At 53.2% G+C, this 19078-nt stretch overlaps 5 protein-coding genes; 4 read left to right on the top strand and 1 right to left on the bottom strand.

Annotated features, from left to right (window-relative positions):
* Positions 1-2125: 2125 nt before the first annotated feature.
* Positions 2126-4586, top strand: RCC_00455 (uncharacterized protein; the record flags this gene model as incomplete). XM_023765605.1 has 3 exons in its annotated part: positions 2126-2596; positions 2650-4278; positions 4332-4586. The coding sequence occupies 3 exons, from the start codon at positions 2126-2128 to the stop codon at positions 4584-4586; spliced, it is 2355 nt and encodes a 784-aa protein (XP_023621373.1).
* Positions 4587-5088: 502 nt separating this feature from the next.
* On the bottom strand, positions 5089-5822 carry RCC_00454 (related to alkyl hydroperoxide reductase/peroxiredoxin; the record flags this gene model as incomplete). XM_023765604.1 has 4 exons in its annotated part: positions 5089-5333; positions 5384-5510; positions 5564-5603; positions 5659-5822. The coding sequence occupies 4 exons, from the start codon at positions 5820-5822 to the stop codon at positions 5089-5091; spliced, it is 576 nt and encodes a 191-aa protein (XP_023621372.1).
* A 1508-nt stretch (positions 5823-7330) lies between these two features.
* RCC_00453 (related to stress response transcription factor SrrA/Skn7, putative) lies at positions 7331-9646 on the top strand (the record flags this gene model as incomplete). XM_023765603.1 has 6 exons in its annotated part: positions 7331-7375; positions 7428-7517; positions 7713-7856; positions 7916-8848; positions 8900-9092; positions 9141-9646. 6 exons carry the CDS (start codon positions 7331-7333, stop codon positions 9644-9646), a joined length of 1911 nt encoding a protein of 636 aa, XP_023621371.1.
* A 584-nt stretch (positions 9647-10230) lies between these two features.
* Positions 10231-12381, top strand: RCC_00452 (related to translation initiation factor 2B, epsilon subunit (eIF-2Bepsilon/GCD6); the record flags this gene model as incomplete). XM_023765602.1 has 2 exons in its annotated part: positions 10231-10487; positions 10536-12381. The coding sequence occupies 2 exons, from the start codon at positions 10231-10233 to the stop codon at positions 12379-12381; spliced, it is 2103 nt and encodes a 700-aa protein (XP_023621370.1).
* Positions 12382-12653: 272 nt separating this feature from the next.
* Positions 12654-14731, top strand: RCC_00450 (probable E3 ubiquitin ligase; the record flags this gene model as incomplete). XM_023765601.1 has 4 exons in its annotated part: positions 12654-12691; positions 12808-13142; positions 13203-14636; positions 14700-14731. 4 exons carry the CDS (start codon positions 12654-12656, stop codon positions 14729-14731), a joined length of 1839 nt encoding a protein of 612 aa, XP_023621369.1.
* Between the last annotated feature and the right edge of the window lie 4347 nt (positions 14732-19078).

Raw genomic sequence — 19078 nt, 5'->3', positions numbered from 1 at the left:
CTTGCCACACCGCGGTGTCGAAGGTTGTTTTGCCGCCCGCCGCAGGCCTTCAAAGGCCGCCAGGATCAAACACCCCCGAAACTCATTTCAACGTGTCGGCTGTGACGAGTCATGTAGTATTGAAACTCGCTTGTCAGACGGAGTCGCTCCGTTCGTCACCCAACACTCGAGATCCAGACAAGGCGCTTTTCTCCTGGCGTGCTTACTCCACGTAACGGACCTTGTACAGCGGTGGTTGTGGTTGTGCCCCGCGCTACATATGCGTCATAAAGGTACATAGGTCTTGGCACCTCTCCAGTCCTTTGTACATTGTCACGCTCACGCAAACACCACACCGCCCATTCAGGAAGGTAACCAACTGGCACATGTAGTCGCGAGTGGTGAGGAATGTTGATTTGCGGTGACCACATAAGACCCAGGCCACGGTGGGATGTGGAGTGGGATGGTTTTGCACTTCCGGTCTTCAAGAAGAAGAAGATTGGCGTATTATCGACGCATTTCAGAATGCATATGTCGGCAAGACAAGCATGACACCGCAGTAACTGCAATACCTGGACCGTATGCAACTGTTTCCTGCCCTTTGTCGTGATTCTTCCGAAACAACAGCGGCCATGAAATGCCGTGCATGCAGAAAGCTTCGGACGGCTTCGCTTAGACCAGGCTTCATTCGCTGCCAGTACTGTTCGTTTGACTTGTTGTAAAGAAAGGGCCGTGGCTCGACTGGGACACATGGGAGGTGTTTCTGCGAATGATGATGCTGCTGACGTTGGCACGTCCTTCGTTGGTACGTCCTTCGTGAGGGCCGCGATGGCAAGAACTCCTGGCACAGATTAGCATTCGGAATGTCACACCCCACCTTGTTGAGAAAGGACTGGAAATGGAAATGAGCTGGGCAAGGCGAGGTTATGGGGTATTAGGTTTTCGAAATGGACCGCAAGCGAACCACTTGCAGGGGGTGTGACAGACCGCTGTCTAGGGTGCCTCGTGCATCGGACGTGCAGAATTGTGAACACTGGAAGCTGTGTTGCATTCTCGAAACACCGTCATGACCCACACCACGAGCTTACGACAACAGGAATCTCGCCTGAGTCGTGTTTCGTGCCGGCATGGCGTGCACACGCTCGGCATGAGTCGCCGGCGAGCTCATGCTGCTGCCAGGGGCATGCAGCGGTCTCGCGAGCTGGTCGGAGACCACCCTGTAGACTCTCCAGTCGGCCCCGAGCACAGCTGCCCTGCCCTGCGGCACAGATGGTGGTGCATCCCGCACATCTCGATGTCAAGAGTCCTCCGTACACCGAAACGTTCTGGAAAAAGCCTGTCGTTGGCAGTCCGTGCTCGGGGTGTATTCCGACCATAATGACAGGCCAGCGCGTATCTGTCGACACTCTTACTAGCAATCGACTGTGCGCAGCTAGCTGTTTACCACAATGGGCAATTTTTATGCAAAATCGAGAGTGGTCACCATATCTTCCACACGTTCGTTGCTGTTGGTCGGCGGGTTCCTTCTGGTTGTTTTGGCTCGTCTAGAGTGAGCCGAGGCCACAAGCGGCCTAGCGCGAGAGGAATTTAAAAAACCCTCGTCGGACTAAATATCTGTGCATCTCACCTTGCAAACTATCGTGCCCCGTCGGCCCGGGATTGTTTTCTCAAGAGGCCCGGCTACATTTGATTACGACACGGCTCGGGCGGTGGGCCTGTCACGACCGCACCTGCATAGGATACATCCTGGACGCAAGATCAAGGTTTGAGCTAGTGGTCCTCATCGCGCTTGTGTCGTTGCTGCACGCACATCCACCTGCAAGCACAGCAGTCGCCAGTCAGACTTCACCGCGCGCCTTTAGGCACAACCCGCGCTGCCTGACCTCATCTCCAGCACCTGGCCTGAGCATCCTCCCCTCGTGCCGCGCCAGTGAGGGATCCCAGTCCTTGCCCGCCACTTGCCGCAGCTCGAGTTATCAGCAGTCCCGGCGCCAGCAGTCGATCGCATCGTCTCTTGTAAGTACCGCTCTCTTGTATCACCCAGACTATTTACCGGCGACGCCGCACCCACTTTCGCGCGACCCAAGCGTGATCCTCTGCGGCTTCCACACCTCGCCCACCATTGATCCGAATGTCTGCCGCCGTGATGTCGAATTATTACTCATCGCAGCTCCAGGTACACAACTGGATGCTTGCGCAGATGTCGAATTACCCGCCACCGCCGCAGGCCGACCAGCAACACTACAATGCCTTGTATCCCACCTCCGCTGGCGCTCAGCAGCAGCTCTTGGACCCGGCCCAGCAGGATCAGCTGCAATTCAGCAGCCTCAACCAGCCAATTTACCCCAAGGTCGAGTCCAATGGTCCCGGCCATCCCCACAGTCCCTCTGGCCAGCACATTCACGATCTACATCACCACCACGTTCTAGAGGAGCAACAGCGGCATCACATCCACCATGCCCAACAGCAGATACAACAGCCCACGCCAGTCGCCAGCCATCCAGCGAGCAATGCTGCCCAGTCCCACCCTCCCACACAGACTTCAACGCCTGAACAGCCTCAGAAGACGAACCGGTTACGAAAAGCATGTGATTCATGCAGCATCCGCAAAGTCAAGGTAGGAACGACGCGAATGAACAATGTGGGCAAAGTATTGACCACGAACTGCAGTGCGACGAGACCGGTCCACCATGTCGAGCATGTGCTGCGCTAGATATTCCATGCACATTTGATCGCCCCAGTAGACGGCGTGGGCCTCCGAATCGCCACGCAGAAGCGATTAAGCGTCGCCGTTTGGAAGCTGAGAGTGCAGGCTCTCCGGGGCTCTCCGGAAATTCTTCGCCATCATCACCGACGCATGCCGCACAGGCACTGACAGCTCTGGCCTCGCACTCTTCCGCCCCGCTATCAGCAGAGTCCATCTGCCCGATTGAGACCCTCAACCTGCTCATCGACGACTTCTTCACTTACATTCACCCACTCTGCCCCTTTCCCCACGAGCCTAGCTTTCGCGAAGCGTGGAAGCGTAGAGAAGATCTTACCAATCGATCGTTTCTGGCATTGCTTGCGGCCATGATTGGAGCTTTGGTGGCCTCATTCCCGCGAAAGCCGCGGCTACATCTGAAGGCACAAAGGAGAGAGAACCTGTTCCCGAACCATATGAGCCTCGTGCACAGATGCCAGAAGGTATGTGCTTCGGCGCGTGGCCCAGGATATCTCGAGAGCGAAAGTTTGAACGTCTACGACGCGGCGACCAGCTATTTCCTGGCGCTCATGGGAATATACACCTTCAGATGGCGTCTGGGTCGGCTTTACTTCGGCGAATGCTTGACGATCCTACGAACCCTTGGCTTGCATAAGCCCAAGGGCCAGTCGGTGACGCAGCTCGGCACTCTTCCCGCTGCCATGGGATCTCATCACAATGGCAGCGGAGACGGTACCATCGAGATTGATAACATCACCCTCGAGATGGGCCGCCGCATATTCTGGACCATGTTCGTCAGCGTAAAATCAATGGAACAGCTCGGGGCTAGATTTGGCGAGCTGATCATCCCTCCACCGACACTTTCGGAGCCCTACCCACCCCTACCCGCCGAAGTCGACGACTTCTGTATTTATCCGACACACACCGAGCAACAGCCCGCGGGCTTGGTCCCCATGATCGCAGGCTTCAACGCGAACGTGCGAATCTACAGTGCTTACAACCCGCTGGCGACCACGGAGTTGGCGTGGGGTATAGATGCTGTCGTTGATTGGGATCGTCAAAAACGTGTCTTGCACGAGTCTCTGCACCGTTGCAAGAGCGCTATGACTGAGCTGCCAGAGGAGCTGGTCGTTAGGAATACCAGTGGCTTTGGTGGTCCTCATAGCACGGACAACAACAGCTTCTACCCAGGCTTTGGGCATCCGCAGTTCAATAGAGATCCTGCCCAGTCTCTGATGAGTCCATCATCGCGGTCCTCGATGGAACAGTCTCCAGAGGRGAGACGTCGCTCTCAGTATGAGGTGCAAAAGGCCAACATATACGCGTCGAGTCTGGCAACCCGCTCATACCTCGTCGATAAATACTGGAATCTGTGTGATGCCCATGAACGAGCGCGCAAGTCTTCTCAGCCAGGCTCTCCTAGTAAGGGCATCACYGCTGCTGGCATTGATGGCATGTTACCCCAAAATGGCACAGGCCAGTTTGAGCCCATCGAGACTGAGATGCGTGAGGAGAGAGAAAGCATCGTTAGAGATCTTCTCGTCGTGCTGGGCAGCATTGATCAGGTCAATATGGAGCCCAGCGCGGACTCATTTGTGAGTATCAACTTCCGATGACTCGGCACGTCAGTTGCTAATCATATTCACAGATCATGAAGATTCGATCCATTGCGAGTACCCTAATCCAGGCCCCCGATCAGCGCAAGGGACAAATTGCCGTTCAAGCTCAAGAGTACTTGGGTGCTTTCCTCAAGATTATCATGAGGCTTGAACGTGTGAGTCCTGCGAACAGCAACGACATGGATCAGCCCGAAGACGAGGACGCCGAACTCCGAGTCTGGGCCGACCTGAGAGAGTACCAGCACAAGTTTGCCGAACACGGGGGCTTGCTTGGTCTGCCTTGAATACGACATGGCTTGCGGGAGGAAACTTGTTTGGCGCCTTGATTATGCTCGATACCCCAGAAGGAAGCAGCACTATGGCGTTGGTCGGTTGAGATGTCCCTGTTAAATGCTTCGTTCGGACCGGTAGGTCCTATCATGTATGCTACACGATAGTGCTTTGATGTGTATTCGCACGCGGTCGATCTCTGCGCAACGTGGAGAGTTGATCGTCTCTAGCTAGACAGTGTCGTCACGCGAATATCAAGGAAATTGCACCTGACCTTTCTACAGAAGAGGAGTTGTTGATGGTATCCCTGCCTTGATGCCAGATATTCAGTCTCACATACGTATGAGGTGACGAGGGATGGTACAGGATATGATTTTGACAAAGCCAGCGTCGACGCTGAGACAACTTTACAAGTTTCTTTGTGATATCTCCCGATTCACATCTACGCCGTTGCTACCGTTCATCCRCTTTGAAGGAGACTCCAACACATTACAAGTGTTCAAGTCTCTTTGAAAGTCAGCCGAGGACCTTCTCAGCAGAAGACTCCTTGATGCCAGTGTTGTCTGGTTCCTCGTGGACCGACTTGACCTTTCCATCCTCGGTGACAATGGCATAACGCTTCGATCTGTTCTGGCCGAAGACGGCGGCAGACTCGAAGAAGAGGTCTACCTGCTTGGTGAATTCTCCGTGTGGGTCTCCGAGGAAGCGGATTCCACTCTTGGCTCCAGAGTCCAGGCTCTCGGCCCAGGCACCCATCACTACTGCAGSTTAGTGAAATCGAATGGGCACTGGAGAATGAGTCGAGGCCTACCGAATGGGTCGTTGACGGAGACGACAAAGACCTTGCCGGCATCTTTCAGGTTCTTGTTGTTGATGTAGCCTGGGATGTGGGACTGGGAGCACCCCGGGGAGAACGCAGCGGGCACGCCAATAATAACCTGTTGTGCATGAGAAAAAGACAGGTGAAGTCACTCGTTGCTGTTACACGTACGCCTTTGCCCGAAGCAAGTTCCTTGGCGATGTTGACCTTCCTATGTGATTGTCAGCGAAGTCACTTGTATAGAATTAACAATGCACAGCACTTACTTGTCGGGAGCTCCCTCGACGAGCTCGACGCTGGGGATCTGATCACCGGCTTTGACCATGTTGGCAGATGTTACGTGGAATTTTCTGGTGGTGACGTGTTTGGCGGTGAAGGGATGGCGGATGCTTGATGAGAGAGGTGCAGCAAGACGACGGGCCGTAAACATGGTTGATGAAAGTGCCGGAAGAGCTTGATTGAGTTTTGAGGCCCGAGGTGAGTGGTAAGCTGCAAGGCGGGAGAGCTCTCGAGGCTGCTGAAAGTGGAGTCGCAAGTGAAGCCGCCGCTAGTGCCAGTTCCGATGATGACGAAGAATATGTACCACCAACCTGCTTGATGAGCGCGTTCAAACAACATTTCTTTGCATGGGAGGTTACATATGTAGAATCGTAGAGCTGCATCGAGCATGCTGGCAGTCGAGCTTTGGCAGCGAAACACCTCTCGTAGAACTACAACGAAAGTGTGGCTCTTGATCATCAGCACCAGCAACAACTCTCGATGCTAAGAGACGTTGTATATAAAAATGCACATTACATCCTGCGCCAATCGGAAGACACTATTGGTGTTCACCATGTCAATCATTAGATGGACGGGTATACCTCATGTATAATGTGTCTTGGGCTATGGCACCCGGCACCTGAACGTGTAACCCATGGATTCATTCCATTCCATCCAGACGTCGCCCCGTGAAGCCCATCCGGTGACAACCATCGTAGCCCACATCGACATATCATCGTACAAAGGCTTCAATGCACCATCCGTGGATCATGTGACGTTTGCGGTGCACGTAGCCGACACCACGACCTATCGGATTTGGTGACATACAAGGCGCTTCCGGTGCCGGACCCGACGAAGCGAATTTTGCCTTTGAAATGCAGCCACGAACCGAAGACTGTGATGGTGCAGTCCAAAGTGAGTCTGACAGAGACTTGACCACAGTTGATATAAGGTAGCCTTGTATAAAACGTGGCCGCATCGGCAGCGCCGCCGATAGTTGCGACGAAGATCACCGCGCAAAGACGGGGGGATCATCAACCCTTTTAGATCTGTGATGAGATTGTCGAAGGTGCTCGGATAGAATTAAGGCAGAGCATCCATCCAACAAGCAAAGCCAACTGCAGCCACAGGCGCAACACGGCTTGGGTACCTTTTCTTCAGCGTGGTTTCTGCGCAATCTTTCCTCCGCTTCGCCGTGATCCCTGACTTTATCGGTCTGACGTTTCTTCTTGCTACCTACAGCAACTGTCCTGCCCGCCTGGATCTGCTCCAAACCAGGTTGTCGGTATCGGAACAGTCCTCAGCCCTCCCTCCTCAAGGAAAGCTAGCGGGCCGACGGGAGGAAGAAACAGTCCCCTCCTCGCAGCATCGCATACTGCTCGTTCCCGGGTGTCGTCCGCGCTCCCACGTCAGCGATCGCGCGTCGTCCCCATCGACACCGCCCTCCTGCGATCACTTCTCCGCGCCGCGCGATCCTCCTCAACGCATTGAGCGTTCCTTGGCGACAACGACGCGCCACAATCCCCAGATTATTCTTTGCGCCTCGGGATGACATAGTGCGTACAACAACCCGCTGTATGCATCAGAGTGCCGTGGAACCCAACCACGAGCGAGTTTGTGCAAACAGGATCGAGGATACCGTCACTGGATAAAGCCGCGGCAAAGGCTGGGATACACAACATGGACGGACAAGCGGGCCAGGCGGCCAATAATTCAAGCGACTTCGTACGTGCACGATGCGCCATGGAGTAGGAATACAGTACTAATTTGCCTTCAGGTGCGCAAACTCTATAAGATGTTGGAGAATCCGCAGGACGAGAGTGTGGTACGGTGGGGCAATGAAGGAGACAGCTTTGTTGTGCTGGAGGTATGTGTTGAGAAACCTATGGCAGCACCTCCATGTATCACGTTGAAGCGTGAGCCCTGGAAGCCTCGTAGCCCGGCAAGGACACCAGTCAATCCACCCGGAGGGAACGTCCGAACAGTACCCTTGGTCCACCCTGGTGCACGGAGAGGCTGCAGTTGGGAAACATGGCCAGTCGAAAGCTAACCTCTTGAGCAGAATGAGAAGTTCACAAAGCATATTTTGCCAAAGCATTTCAAGCATAGCAACTTCGCCAGTTTCGTACGTCAGCTTAACAAGTATGACTTCCACAAAGTACGACATAATAATGAAGAAGGAGGAGCATCTCCGTACGGCGCAGGGGTACGATATCCGCATTCATATCTCATGAAACTGGGAGGCACCAACTTACAATTCTACAGGCCTGGGAATTCAAACACCCGGATTTCAAAATGAACAACAAGGACGCACTGGACAATATTCGAAGGAAGGCACCTGCGCCGCGGAAAGCAAATGCCATGTCTGACGAACCACTTCCGACGCAACAAATGGACCTTGTCAACACCCAGCTGGTAGCTACCCAGCAGCAACTGCAGCAGCTCTCCGAGCGCTATACTGAATTGAGCATGCATCATTCCATGCTGTTGCAAGAGCTGATCGGCGTTCAAAAGACTGTCGTAAATCACGAGCACGTAATTCAATATGTTATGAATTTTTTGAATTCAGTCGATGCACAGAGGCGACGAGAAAGCAGAATCGTCAATCCAAACCCGTTCGCGAACTCTGGTAACGGAGCGAATGGTGTCAACTCGCCCAACGGTGGTAACGCGACGGGCCTGCCACCTATAGAGGATGACGTTCCAGCCTCACCCTTGCAACATGCGTCTAAGCTTCTTAGCGAGGTCAACGCGGATCATATGCTGAACACGCGAAATCTGGAGCAGATGAACGAGGCTCAGATGCGTATGAATGCTGCGCTGACCACACCTCCGCCGGACTTGTCGGCACGCAACGGAACTCGCTCATCCAGCAAAGGCGCTCAGCCACAGTCGGCAGGCTCTGCCGGCTCCGCTTCTTATGGCGAGCTCGAAAACGTGGTCTAWCCTATTGGGCACACTCAAGGGATAGACCCGATGTACAGCGATCATATTCATAATATTCCGTACCCAATGCCGGCCAAAGGACCCGATGGCAATGTCGCAGCACCACCGGTGCCAGAGTCGCGCAAGAAGAGCACCCAGATAGATCCTGGCTGGGTCCGACAGCCACAAATTCTCCTTGTGGAAGACGATCAAACTTGCAGGCGCATAGGCGGCAAGTTTCTACATGCCTTTCAATGCTTCATCGACAGCGCAGTGAGTTGAGATCCCGCATTTGAAAGTGAGAGATGCGCTGACATAGATCAGACGGATGGCCTCGAAGCTGTCAACAAGCTGAACACGGGTGCCAAGTACGATCTTGTTTTGATGGACATCATCATGCCTAGCCTCGATGGCGTTTCCGCGACGCATCTGGTGAGGCAGTTTGACCAAACAACTCCCATCATCGCCATGACATCCAACATTAGAAGTGATGACATAGGAATGTACTTTCAACATGGTAAGCGGCGATTTCGGAGATGATGAGAACGGACTTTGACAATTACAGGGATGAACGACGTTCTGCCCAAGCCGTTCACCAAGGAAGGGCTTTTAAGCATGCTGGAGAAGCATCTTCAACATCTCAAGAAGCACAATGCAGGTGGACTCGAAGTAATGCCCCCACCTTTAAATTCCGCCAAGCGAAGCCTAAAGACGGAAGATTCTCCGGCTACATCGCCTGCTGCGGTGAGCAATTGGAACTCCCCAAATCATCTCACAGGGGGCTCACCGAGCGGAAGTCTGAACGCCGACGATTCCTATATGCAAGCTGGATCGTACGTGCAACCTGGCATGCAGGCCCCGCCGCAATCGAGGTATGCACCTACGGCACCGGGTACACTGGTCATGCCCCCACGACAGCAGCCGATCCCTCAGGCTGGGCTGCACCGTCGTGGAATATCAGATATCACAGGAGGCCCAGAAATGGGCGTCGACGCCAAGCGCCAGCAGATGTACGGGCCTCCAAATCCTTTGGCGCACCTCCAGCAACCGATGCGCCCACCTCCGCGATGACAGTAGCGGACAGGAGTGGTGACGGAAATATACACATTCCAGCTTGTACGTAAGAGTTCTCAGTGGTTGGATACCAGATGATTGGGCATTTGCCGGCAGGTGTTACTAGCGGTTCTTCGGGTCTGTTGGGCGGGAGAAGTGTGCGACGATATCCACTGGGTTGAAGCAGCCAGATGCTGAGAAGAATGGAATGTGCTGCCGAAGTCCTAGCCAGTATTGCATATTGACCTGCTTCATGAAGCAGACTAATCGAATGATCACACACGGTTGCCATCGTGATGAAGAATGCATCACATTCACATCTGACCTCTTCTTGAGAAAAATCGCAGCACGCTTCTGAACCAATTGATGAGTTCAATGGGCGGTGAAGCCAGTTRTAGTGCCCAGAAGCCATAGTAATCGGGAGACCTGGCTTCTGGCTGAAGTCTCCTGGAGAGCTGTCACTCCAGACCGAGCTGGAGAAATCGCAAAWACAGAGTTTGGAGCGCATGAGTCAGCTTGAATCTTCTCAACACCACGCATTTAGACGAATAACTACAACTTAGCAACGACTAGTAACATCTTCGTCCCACCCTCTAACGACCATGCCTCCTAAGGGAAAGAAGGGCGGCGGAAAGGACGGTAAGGAGGCGGAGAGAGAAGAGCCATTGCAAGCTGTTGTGTTTGCAGACTCCTTCGAGACTCGATTCCTTCCTTACACTCTAGAATACCCGAGATGCCTGCTCAAATTGGCGAACACGCCACTCATCGAGTACACCCTCGAGTTTCTCGCGAGTGCGGGCGTTGAGGAGGTGTATTTATACTGCGGAAATCACACCGACGCGGTCGAAGAATATCTTCAGTACGTGCCAACACCAAGCTCGCGATAAGCGAATGCTGATTTCGCTAGGCAGTCCAAGTGGACGCAAAAGACGTCGCCATTCACACTCGAAGTCATCCGGTCGAGCTCGAGATCTGTCGGAGACTGTATGCGCGACATGATGGCCAAAGAATACATTGTTGGGGACTTCATCTGTGTCTATGGCGATGTCGTGGCGAACATCTCTCTCGAAACTGCCCTGGCTGCTCATCGCGCTCGTGTCGCCAAGGACAAGAAGTGCATTATGACAATGGTGCTGCGGGAAGCTGGCCAACTTCACAGGACGAAGTCTTCCCATACGCAATCCATCTTCGTCATCGACGAGGTTAAGGATCGGTGTGTGCACTACGAGCAGGTCCGACCCGGCCAGACTGTAGCCCTTGAGATTCCACCCGAGGCGCTAAAGGAGCACATCGAGCTCGACGTTCGAGGGGATCTCATTGACTGCGGCATCGATATTTGCACGCCCGAAGTATTGGCGCAGTATACCGACAACTTCGATTGGCAGCTTCCTCGCCGCGGTTTCCTCTATGGCGTGCTCAAGGACTACGAAACTTTCCAACTCACTGTGCACACGCACATTGTCACAGAGGGTTATGCAGCCCGAGTCAAGAACCTGCAAGCTTACGATGCGATCAGCAAGGACGTGATCTCGAGATGGACATACCCGCTTTGTCCAGACATGAATCTGTTGGCAGATCAGTCCTTCCAGTTGAGGAAACGCAATGTCTATCGGGAGGATCACGTCAAGTTGGCGCGCTCGAGTATCGTGGACCGTAACGCTGTCATTGGAAAGGACACAACGATTGGCGAACTTGCGACCATTACGRACAGCGTCATCGGTAGACGGTGTGTCATCGGGAATAGAGTMAAGATTGACGGCGCTTACATTTGGGATGACACCCACGTCGGAGACGATTCGATCATCGAAACGGCCATCATTGCAGATAAGGTCTCCATTGGCAAGAACTGCAAGATTGAGCGCGGTGCGCTGATCTCTTATGGCGTCAAATTTGCCGACAACATCATCGTCCCTGGAAACCGTCGAATCTCCAAATTGAAGCGGAAGCGTGGATATGAGGCGGACGAGGTCATTCAGGTGCCTGCAGATCCGAAGATCGTTGGTGAGGGAGGATCTGGGTATGCGATGGAGCCGGACGAGGATGAGGAAGATGATGCCGAATCACTACTATGTCAGGTGGAGAACATTAACCTCGAGGCAGACGACATCTCATCTTTCGACTCGGAGTCGGAAGAGGAAGACTACACCCATGATAATCAACGCGAGTCGGGACGCAGTGATAGCTTCGCTTCTATCGATTCGGATGAACATAGCGGAGCCAGACAGCAGGCCGCCGACTTTCATCTCGATGCCGTGACCTCTTTGCACGACGACATGGCGAAGGGGAACGAGCCGGAAAACATCCAGCTAGAGTTTAACAGCCTTCGCATGATGAACAACGCAGACGATAAGCAGTTACGGCGAGCGGTTGCTTCGGCATTCGGAAAGAGGATTGCGAGCAGCACGGAAAGCGGCAAGTCGCCCAAGGATGCTGTCGGTGAGCTCATTCCACGTTACAGGAGCTTGATTGAGGGCTATGTGAAGTTGGAGTCCGAACAGGCAGAGTTCATGCTGTATGTGCAGACGGATTTGGCGCAACGGCCGCAGGGAGAGAAGCTTTTGTTGTTCTTGTCGAACGCCTTGGCTCACAATGATATCGTGGAGGCGGAGGGGTTCGAGGCCTGGTGGAATGATCCGAGGAGTACGGCGTCGGAGAAGCTGCAGGCTGTGCGGAAGGAAACGCAGCCTTTGATTGATGTATTGTGTGGGGATGATGACGAGGAGAGTGATGAAGAGGAATCCGACGAGGACTGAGGAGTGTTGGTTTACAAAAGGAAAAGGCGCACTGCGATTCGAGACGAGAAATTCGTTGTACCTTTGCCAACCGTTATTTCTTCATAGAACAGAACGGAAGTAAAAGCATGATCATTCAGCTCATCATACACGTGCTCGATTGTCTTTCCTATCGAAAAGTAACCTTTTGTTTCAACCCGAACAGATTCTTTGAGACCGCTTTCATCAGCGGCCCCTAGGCCCGGCTAGGTAAGGTAGCGTATGTAGATCCCTGACCCTCACCCTCTTCCGTCATGCTTGAGGAGGGAGCAAAGACCGCTCTCGTCGTCTCGTACTCCTTCCTACCTCAGTAACCACGCGCGACCTCACTGCCTGGCACTGCCACGTTGAACACAATACWGAAGCTGCACGAGACTTTCACACGGATTCCACCGCGCAGAGTCATAGTCCTCTCGCTCGTCCCCGCAGTCTCTCTCCCCACACCGGTTGCTTCGTCATAGGCGAGGCAGCCCTCTTCTCCGCCACCACGCCTCCGTCAACAGCGACGAAGAAGCGGAAAGCATCCTTAACCTCCTCCACTGCCGACTCCCAACCTCATCCTAAAGCGAGCAAAACTTCGCATACTCCACAAGACGCGGGCCTTCTCGACGCCGCACTGCCCGCGACCCCGCTCACTCTTGCATCCGACAAGCACATGGATTCCGACGACGATTTTGGCAGTGTGGTGTCAAGCGACGATATCGATGTCGATGGAGACAGCAGTGTCGATTTCGGCGCGGCTGGTGAGTGGCAGCCCCGCAGCTGAAGGCCAGACGATAGACTGACTCATGGTGTGTTTGCAGACTCCGACGTGGACCTTGACGACGAGTACGAGGGAGGCGCCTTCGACGGGCAGGAGCAAGATTTGAAGCCACAGAAGAAGTTCTTCGAAGTCGATTTCACGGTCTACAGCCCAGGCGACATTCAGAAGCAGCAAGATCAGCAGGTGGCAGAGGTCTCCACCATGTTCGAGCAACCYCACGAAGCCACAGCGATCCTCTTACGATATGGACGATGGAACAAAGAGCGTCTGATCGAGAATTACATGGAGAACCAGGAGGAGGTGTTGGAAAAGGCGGGGTTGGGACAGGACATCCGGCGACACCCACCGCGGATCGAGACGGTCGATGGCTTCATGTGCGAGATTTGCTGCGAAGATGCCGCGGACCTCCAGACATTTGCCATGAAGTGTGGACACCGCTTCTGCATTGACTGCTACCGGCAGTATCTCTCTCAGAAGATCACCGAGGAAGGCGAGGCCGCGCGCATCAAATGCCCTGGCGACGGCTGCAATAGAATTGTGGATGCCAAGTCGCTGGATCTGTTGGTGACGCCCGACTTACGCGAACGATATCATGTCTTACTCATGCGGACTTATGTCGACGACAAGGAGAACCTCAAGTGGTGTCCGGCGCCGGAATGCGAGTTCGCCATCGACTGTRCCGTCAAGCAGCGCGACCTCACGAGGATTGTTCCGACGGTGGTATGTCACTGCAAACACAGCTTTTGCTTCGGCTGCACTCTCCCGGACCACCAGCCGTGTCCGTGCTCGTTGGTGAAGAAGTGGCTGAAAAAGTGCGCGGATGACAGTGAAACGGCCAACTGGATTTCAGCCAATACGAAGGAGTGCCCCAAGTGCAATTCAACGATTGAGAAGAACGGAGGCTGCAACCACATGACGTGTCGCAAGTGCCGAAATGAATTCTGCTGGATGTGCATGGGGGTGTGGGCGGAGCACGGCACCAGTTGGTACAACTGCAACCGCTTCGAGGAGAAGTCTGGGCTCGACGCTCGAGATGCACAGGCTAGAAGCCGGCAGTCTTTGGAGCGCTACCTACACTACTACAACCGCTACGCCAACCATGAGCTGTCTGCCAAACTTGACCGCGACATATTTCACAAGACGGAGAAGAAGATGACACTTCTCCAGAACCAGTCAGGTCTTTCATGGATCGAAGTGCAGTTCCTCGAAAATGCCTCCCATGCTCTGCAACAGTGCCGTCAAACTCTCAAGTGGACGTACGCTTTTGCATACTACCTCGCCCGCAACAACCAGACCGAAATCTTCGAGGACAATCAGAAAGATTTGGAGATGGCGGTCGAGAATCTGAGCGAGATGTTCGAGAAGCCAACGGAGCAGTTGTCGAGCTTGAAGGTCGAGATGATGGACAAGACAAGTTACTGTAATCGGAGGCGCATCATACTGCTGGACGACACGGCGAAGAATTTGAAGGAGGGTAAGTCTACCAACAAGTCCACTCACAACAGCGGAATGTCTGACGTGCTGATCTCTGGAGCAGAGGGATGGGAGTTTAATGTTGACCTCGTATGAGGTGACTGACTGCATTCACGACATCATATTTCTCTCCTATCGGCACTGGAATTCATCGGGCTAGGGCATATGGAAGGATGGAGAAGGCGTTAACGATAGCAAGCGCGGTGGGAGGCTACGGCAAGTAGCGAGCTGCCTGTCTGCCAGCCATTCTGCTTCTGGGTGCTTTTTGCTTGTAGCGATCATCGGAAACTGACGGAGATGTGCATAATACTAAAGCTCATGATATTTATCGGCATCATTTTTGCTGCACTCTTTCGATTGAAAATGTTCGTTTTCGTGAATATTCAAGGTAGTTGGCGGTTGGGCTCGTAGACGGTACTCTTCTCCAACGACGTCCTATGACTAAGGTATACAGTCTGTTTTAGATTTGCGTCAAAAGGATACAGCATGCAGTCTCCATGGGCCTGCCCGCTCGCTTTATCTCGTCACTAGCCATTACCCACGGGAATGGCTGATTCCCAAGTGATGGCTGTGCGTAAAGATCGCTGTTGACAACACCAACCCCCACGCTCTAGGTATCTGGAACAATGAGGGAGTGATCGTCATTCACTTACCAAAACTAAGATAACGAGGCATCGAGGGCTGTTCGGAATTCGCCCTCACGCGAAGGACAGTGGTAAGGATCAGGCGGGGGTATCGAAACGTCTCTCTCCTTTTGAATTTCGCTGGGAAAGTTTTGGCGATGCATGTTTGTATCTTGAACCAGGGATGACAAGAGAGAGGTCCCCTTTCCCCCAGGGCTCCCCTGCTGATGACATCTTAAGATGCTTGACCATTGACGTGTCAATGATGAAAGGAGATGGTTGTCGGACCGAGTGGGTGTGGGTACTTCAGACATCTTGTCGTTGACAAAGGTTATCCTGACGTGGCGACTGTGCTGTGATATCATTGCGCTCTGAATCGGTGATGTTTCGGTGTGTATAAAGTGGTAGTTGGTTGAGATACACCTCCATGCTCGTGACGTTGACGTGCAAGGTCGCAAGGGTCATTCCATGAGTTTGCTGTTTCCACGCAGCTTCGCGCGCTTACGCCTCGCATGGTAGACCTTGTGGTTTAGGCAATTTGATCTTACATGGACTCTTACCTATCATTCTCCCACGATGGGCGCTGCGGATAATCCAGAGGTACGATCGCGATCAGACTGCCTTGAGTGCTTGACCATGCCAGTTTGATGCTCTACCTGTCATTGCATGTCCCTGGGGCAAGGGTAGGCCATGTGCATCCGCACGCAAAGCGATGCATCTGCTCTAATAACCTTTACTCAAAGGCAGCAAGTTCGGAAGACACCGCCTCTATCTCAAATCTCGCACTTCTCAAACCCTGCCCACTTCGCTTCTAGAAGGTATTCTCCACCTTCTTTGCAACGATCGGATATCTAGCAGCGGAGGTTATGATGCAGCCTGATCGTTGTCATGGTTAGGGATCTAATCTCTGTTACCACGATGGTATGATAACGTGTGCTTTTGTTTTTTCACATTGCCATTGCCCAGGCACATCTTTGCTGCAACAATAACCGGCGATGAGCTATACTGGATGTTTTTTAAGCAAGCCAGATCCAAGAATCTGATCTGTGTATGCCTGGTAGGTGATTACCAACGTGCAGGTGCGAATCGATAACCTGGAGATACCGGGCATGTTACAAGATTGGCCACTTCAGGCTTTCAGGGCCCGCAGAGAGTCATGCAATGGCCAGGGATGATGCATTTGGAGCCGGAGCAGAAACAGGAACTGACAGGGAACGAACGGCTTCTAGAATGTTCTTTTTCACGCGTGGGAACATCCATCAGAACTTGCGGTGAAATACGAGAGGTCCCAGTTGACTTGCTCGGGCTGATGTGGGGATGGGCACCCCTTTCCCAGACCTCATGTGCGTGGCGAATGTTGCCACGACATGCGCATTGCCAAGGTTCGATCAAGTGGGTTTTGCTTCCTGGCTCAAAGCATTAGAGGATCCCATTTTGGCAAACATTCGGTCATCGTTGAGATGGTTGTTTTGATGGCAGATCTCAAGGAATCCCAGCGCGGGATCGCTGGCAATGGCATGGCTTGCACATGCACTAGGGCTTGCAGAATCCACGTCCGTGCTAACCAGGCATTACCCCGCGAGGGCTTTCCAATGTCACACGGACGGAGCAGGCCCATGATCAGACGGAGCCGACCCATGTCAGACGGAGCGGACCCGTGTCAGACGGAGCGGCTCCGTGTCAGAGACGGAGCGGACCCATGCTCGGTCGTAGGCCTGATATTGAACGGAGTACGGAGTCCATGATCTCGGCCCCGACCAGCTGCATTTCCCGCTGCTGACTTGGCCCACCAGGTCACTTGACTTGTCAACAATCTTGACGATGTGTTCGAACTTCTGGCCGTCCTTCGCGTTATCAGCTGGGGTTTGAATAGCTTCAACCTCATGATCCTGAAGTACTGTATGCAATATCGAGCCACAGCCGTATGCACTCGCCTGCATTTCGACTCGTGTAGAGCATGCACTCTGTCACGACCCAAGATCGATGTAGAACRTTGCCTAGATCCACAGCGGATAACCACAGTCGCGGGATTTCCTTGCGATTCAGACTCATCGGGAGATGGTCGAGAATCGCAAGATGCTGTAAATCCTCATGGCCTAGAGCGCTCCGMACTGCTTCATGGATGCTTATTTTCCGAAGGAGTAGATCAGGCCACCCAATGCCAGCAATACATGAGCTTGCAAGTGAAAGTGTATTTGTTTGTTCCCCGAGGGGAGTCCAACAAGAAACTTAGATGTAGCCCTACTGGGCAGATGGTGTCGGGCGGATTGCACTCCAATGCGGCCATGGGGCGGGCAGAGGAGGTTACTTGGATGGCCGAGACAGGCTTGGCGGAGAGGAATGTACAGAACGATGCCAAGCAGAGTGTTTCTAACCATCTCATGGCAAAAATTGCTCCCGGGCCGCATCGACTCAAGTGCATCGGATGGCAGTCAGATTTGTGACAGCACAATCGGACGGCGATTGACCTGCCCAGCTCGCGACGTCTTACGTTCAATCAGCAATCCACTGCCAGAATCTCTGCATTTGAGACACTTGGTCCCTGACGGCCAAGATACCCTCGTTACCGCCGGTGCGAGCGCGAGCGATGTTCTCGCAAAGCCTCTGCGCGCTGGCCAGACTGTTCAAATAGAAGAGATCGACGAAAGAACTTCGTAGGAAGATCTTCAGTCTGGCCGGCTTATCGATCACAGTGACCCACATCGCTGTCTCTGGGTAGAAGATGTAGAATGCTAAGTTCTTGTCGCTTGCAACGACGTCTAGGTACTCTTCTCGCAGTTGGTGATTGGTGTGAAGAAGGGCGGCTTTCTTTCCTCGGCGGAGGCTGGCCGACAGATCATCGGACACGATGCATGATATGATTTGAGTCCGAAGTTCGAGGGGTAGGAGCGTGAGTGAGRCTGACATGGTTGGTGATGATGGCATGGAAATGTGAGGTTGGTGTGGAAGGAGTATCGGACCTCAGCCCGTGAAGGATGCGCTAGACATGCATGCGCAGGAAAGACTGTCTATTTTAAGAAGTGTGATCGCCATGTGCCGATCAAGGTATACATTATTGTGCATTGGTCAAAGTCGAACGACATGGACGGTGTGTCTGTTCTTCTTGCTTCGACCGCCAATTACAGCTGCATTAACAAGCGTCGTACTCCCAAGAGTTTCCCATGACAGAAAGGTAGCATGCCATATCAACAGCAATGCCATGTGGATCACTGCCAGCAATCCTGCCTGTCCTTTGAGAATCCGTTCGTAGATATGCTGGAAGCGATCGTAAACGAGCACTTCCTGTCCGTATCCTCCATGTATATGTCCAAAGCAATGCAGTATCGGTCTCACCCTCCAAAGTTCCTCTAGCAAGGCACCTTCGCCATCTGAGAGGTCAAGATGGCATTCTGGCGGGGAGTGTGTGATCAAGATGTCCGTATCGTTTTCCACCCGGCCGTTGAAACAATCTACACCTCGATGGTTCTCGTACTGAAATGCCCAATTGCCGTTGTTTTTGGTCCACGGGCTTCCGTATATTTTCAGGCTTCGATCGTTTGGAAACCTCAGAACTGTAGATGAGTCCTCGAGATACGTGATGTCATCCCATCGCCAGTCGTTGCGCTACAGTTGTGGCATATTTAGCAGCGTAGACTTGGGCAGATCCAAGCAGACATCGTGGTTTCCTGCGATGATGATCTTGTGGCGATGTGGCTGCTCGCTCAGCCAGTCCAATTGGCGCGATAGTTCGTCGATTGTACCATGTTCTGTTAGGTCGCCCGCAACTATTAACAAATCTCCTTCGGGTAGCGCAGGCTGAGTGTTGTGAATGTCCGATATG

Source organism: Ramularia collo-cygni (genome assembly GCF_900074925.1).
Source record: "Ramularia collo-cygni strain URUG2 genome assembly, contig: RCC_scaffold01, whole genome shotgun sequence".
Taxonomy (NCBI): Eukaryota; Fungi; Ascomycota; class Dothideomycetes; order Mycosphaerellales; family Mycosphaerellaceae; genus Ramularia; species Ramularia collo-cygni.
Note: the sequence above shows the minus strand (reverse complement) of the source record. Positions and strands in the feature narration are given on the sequence as shown.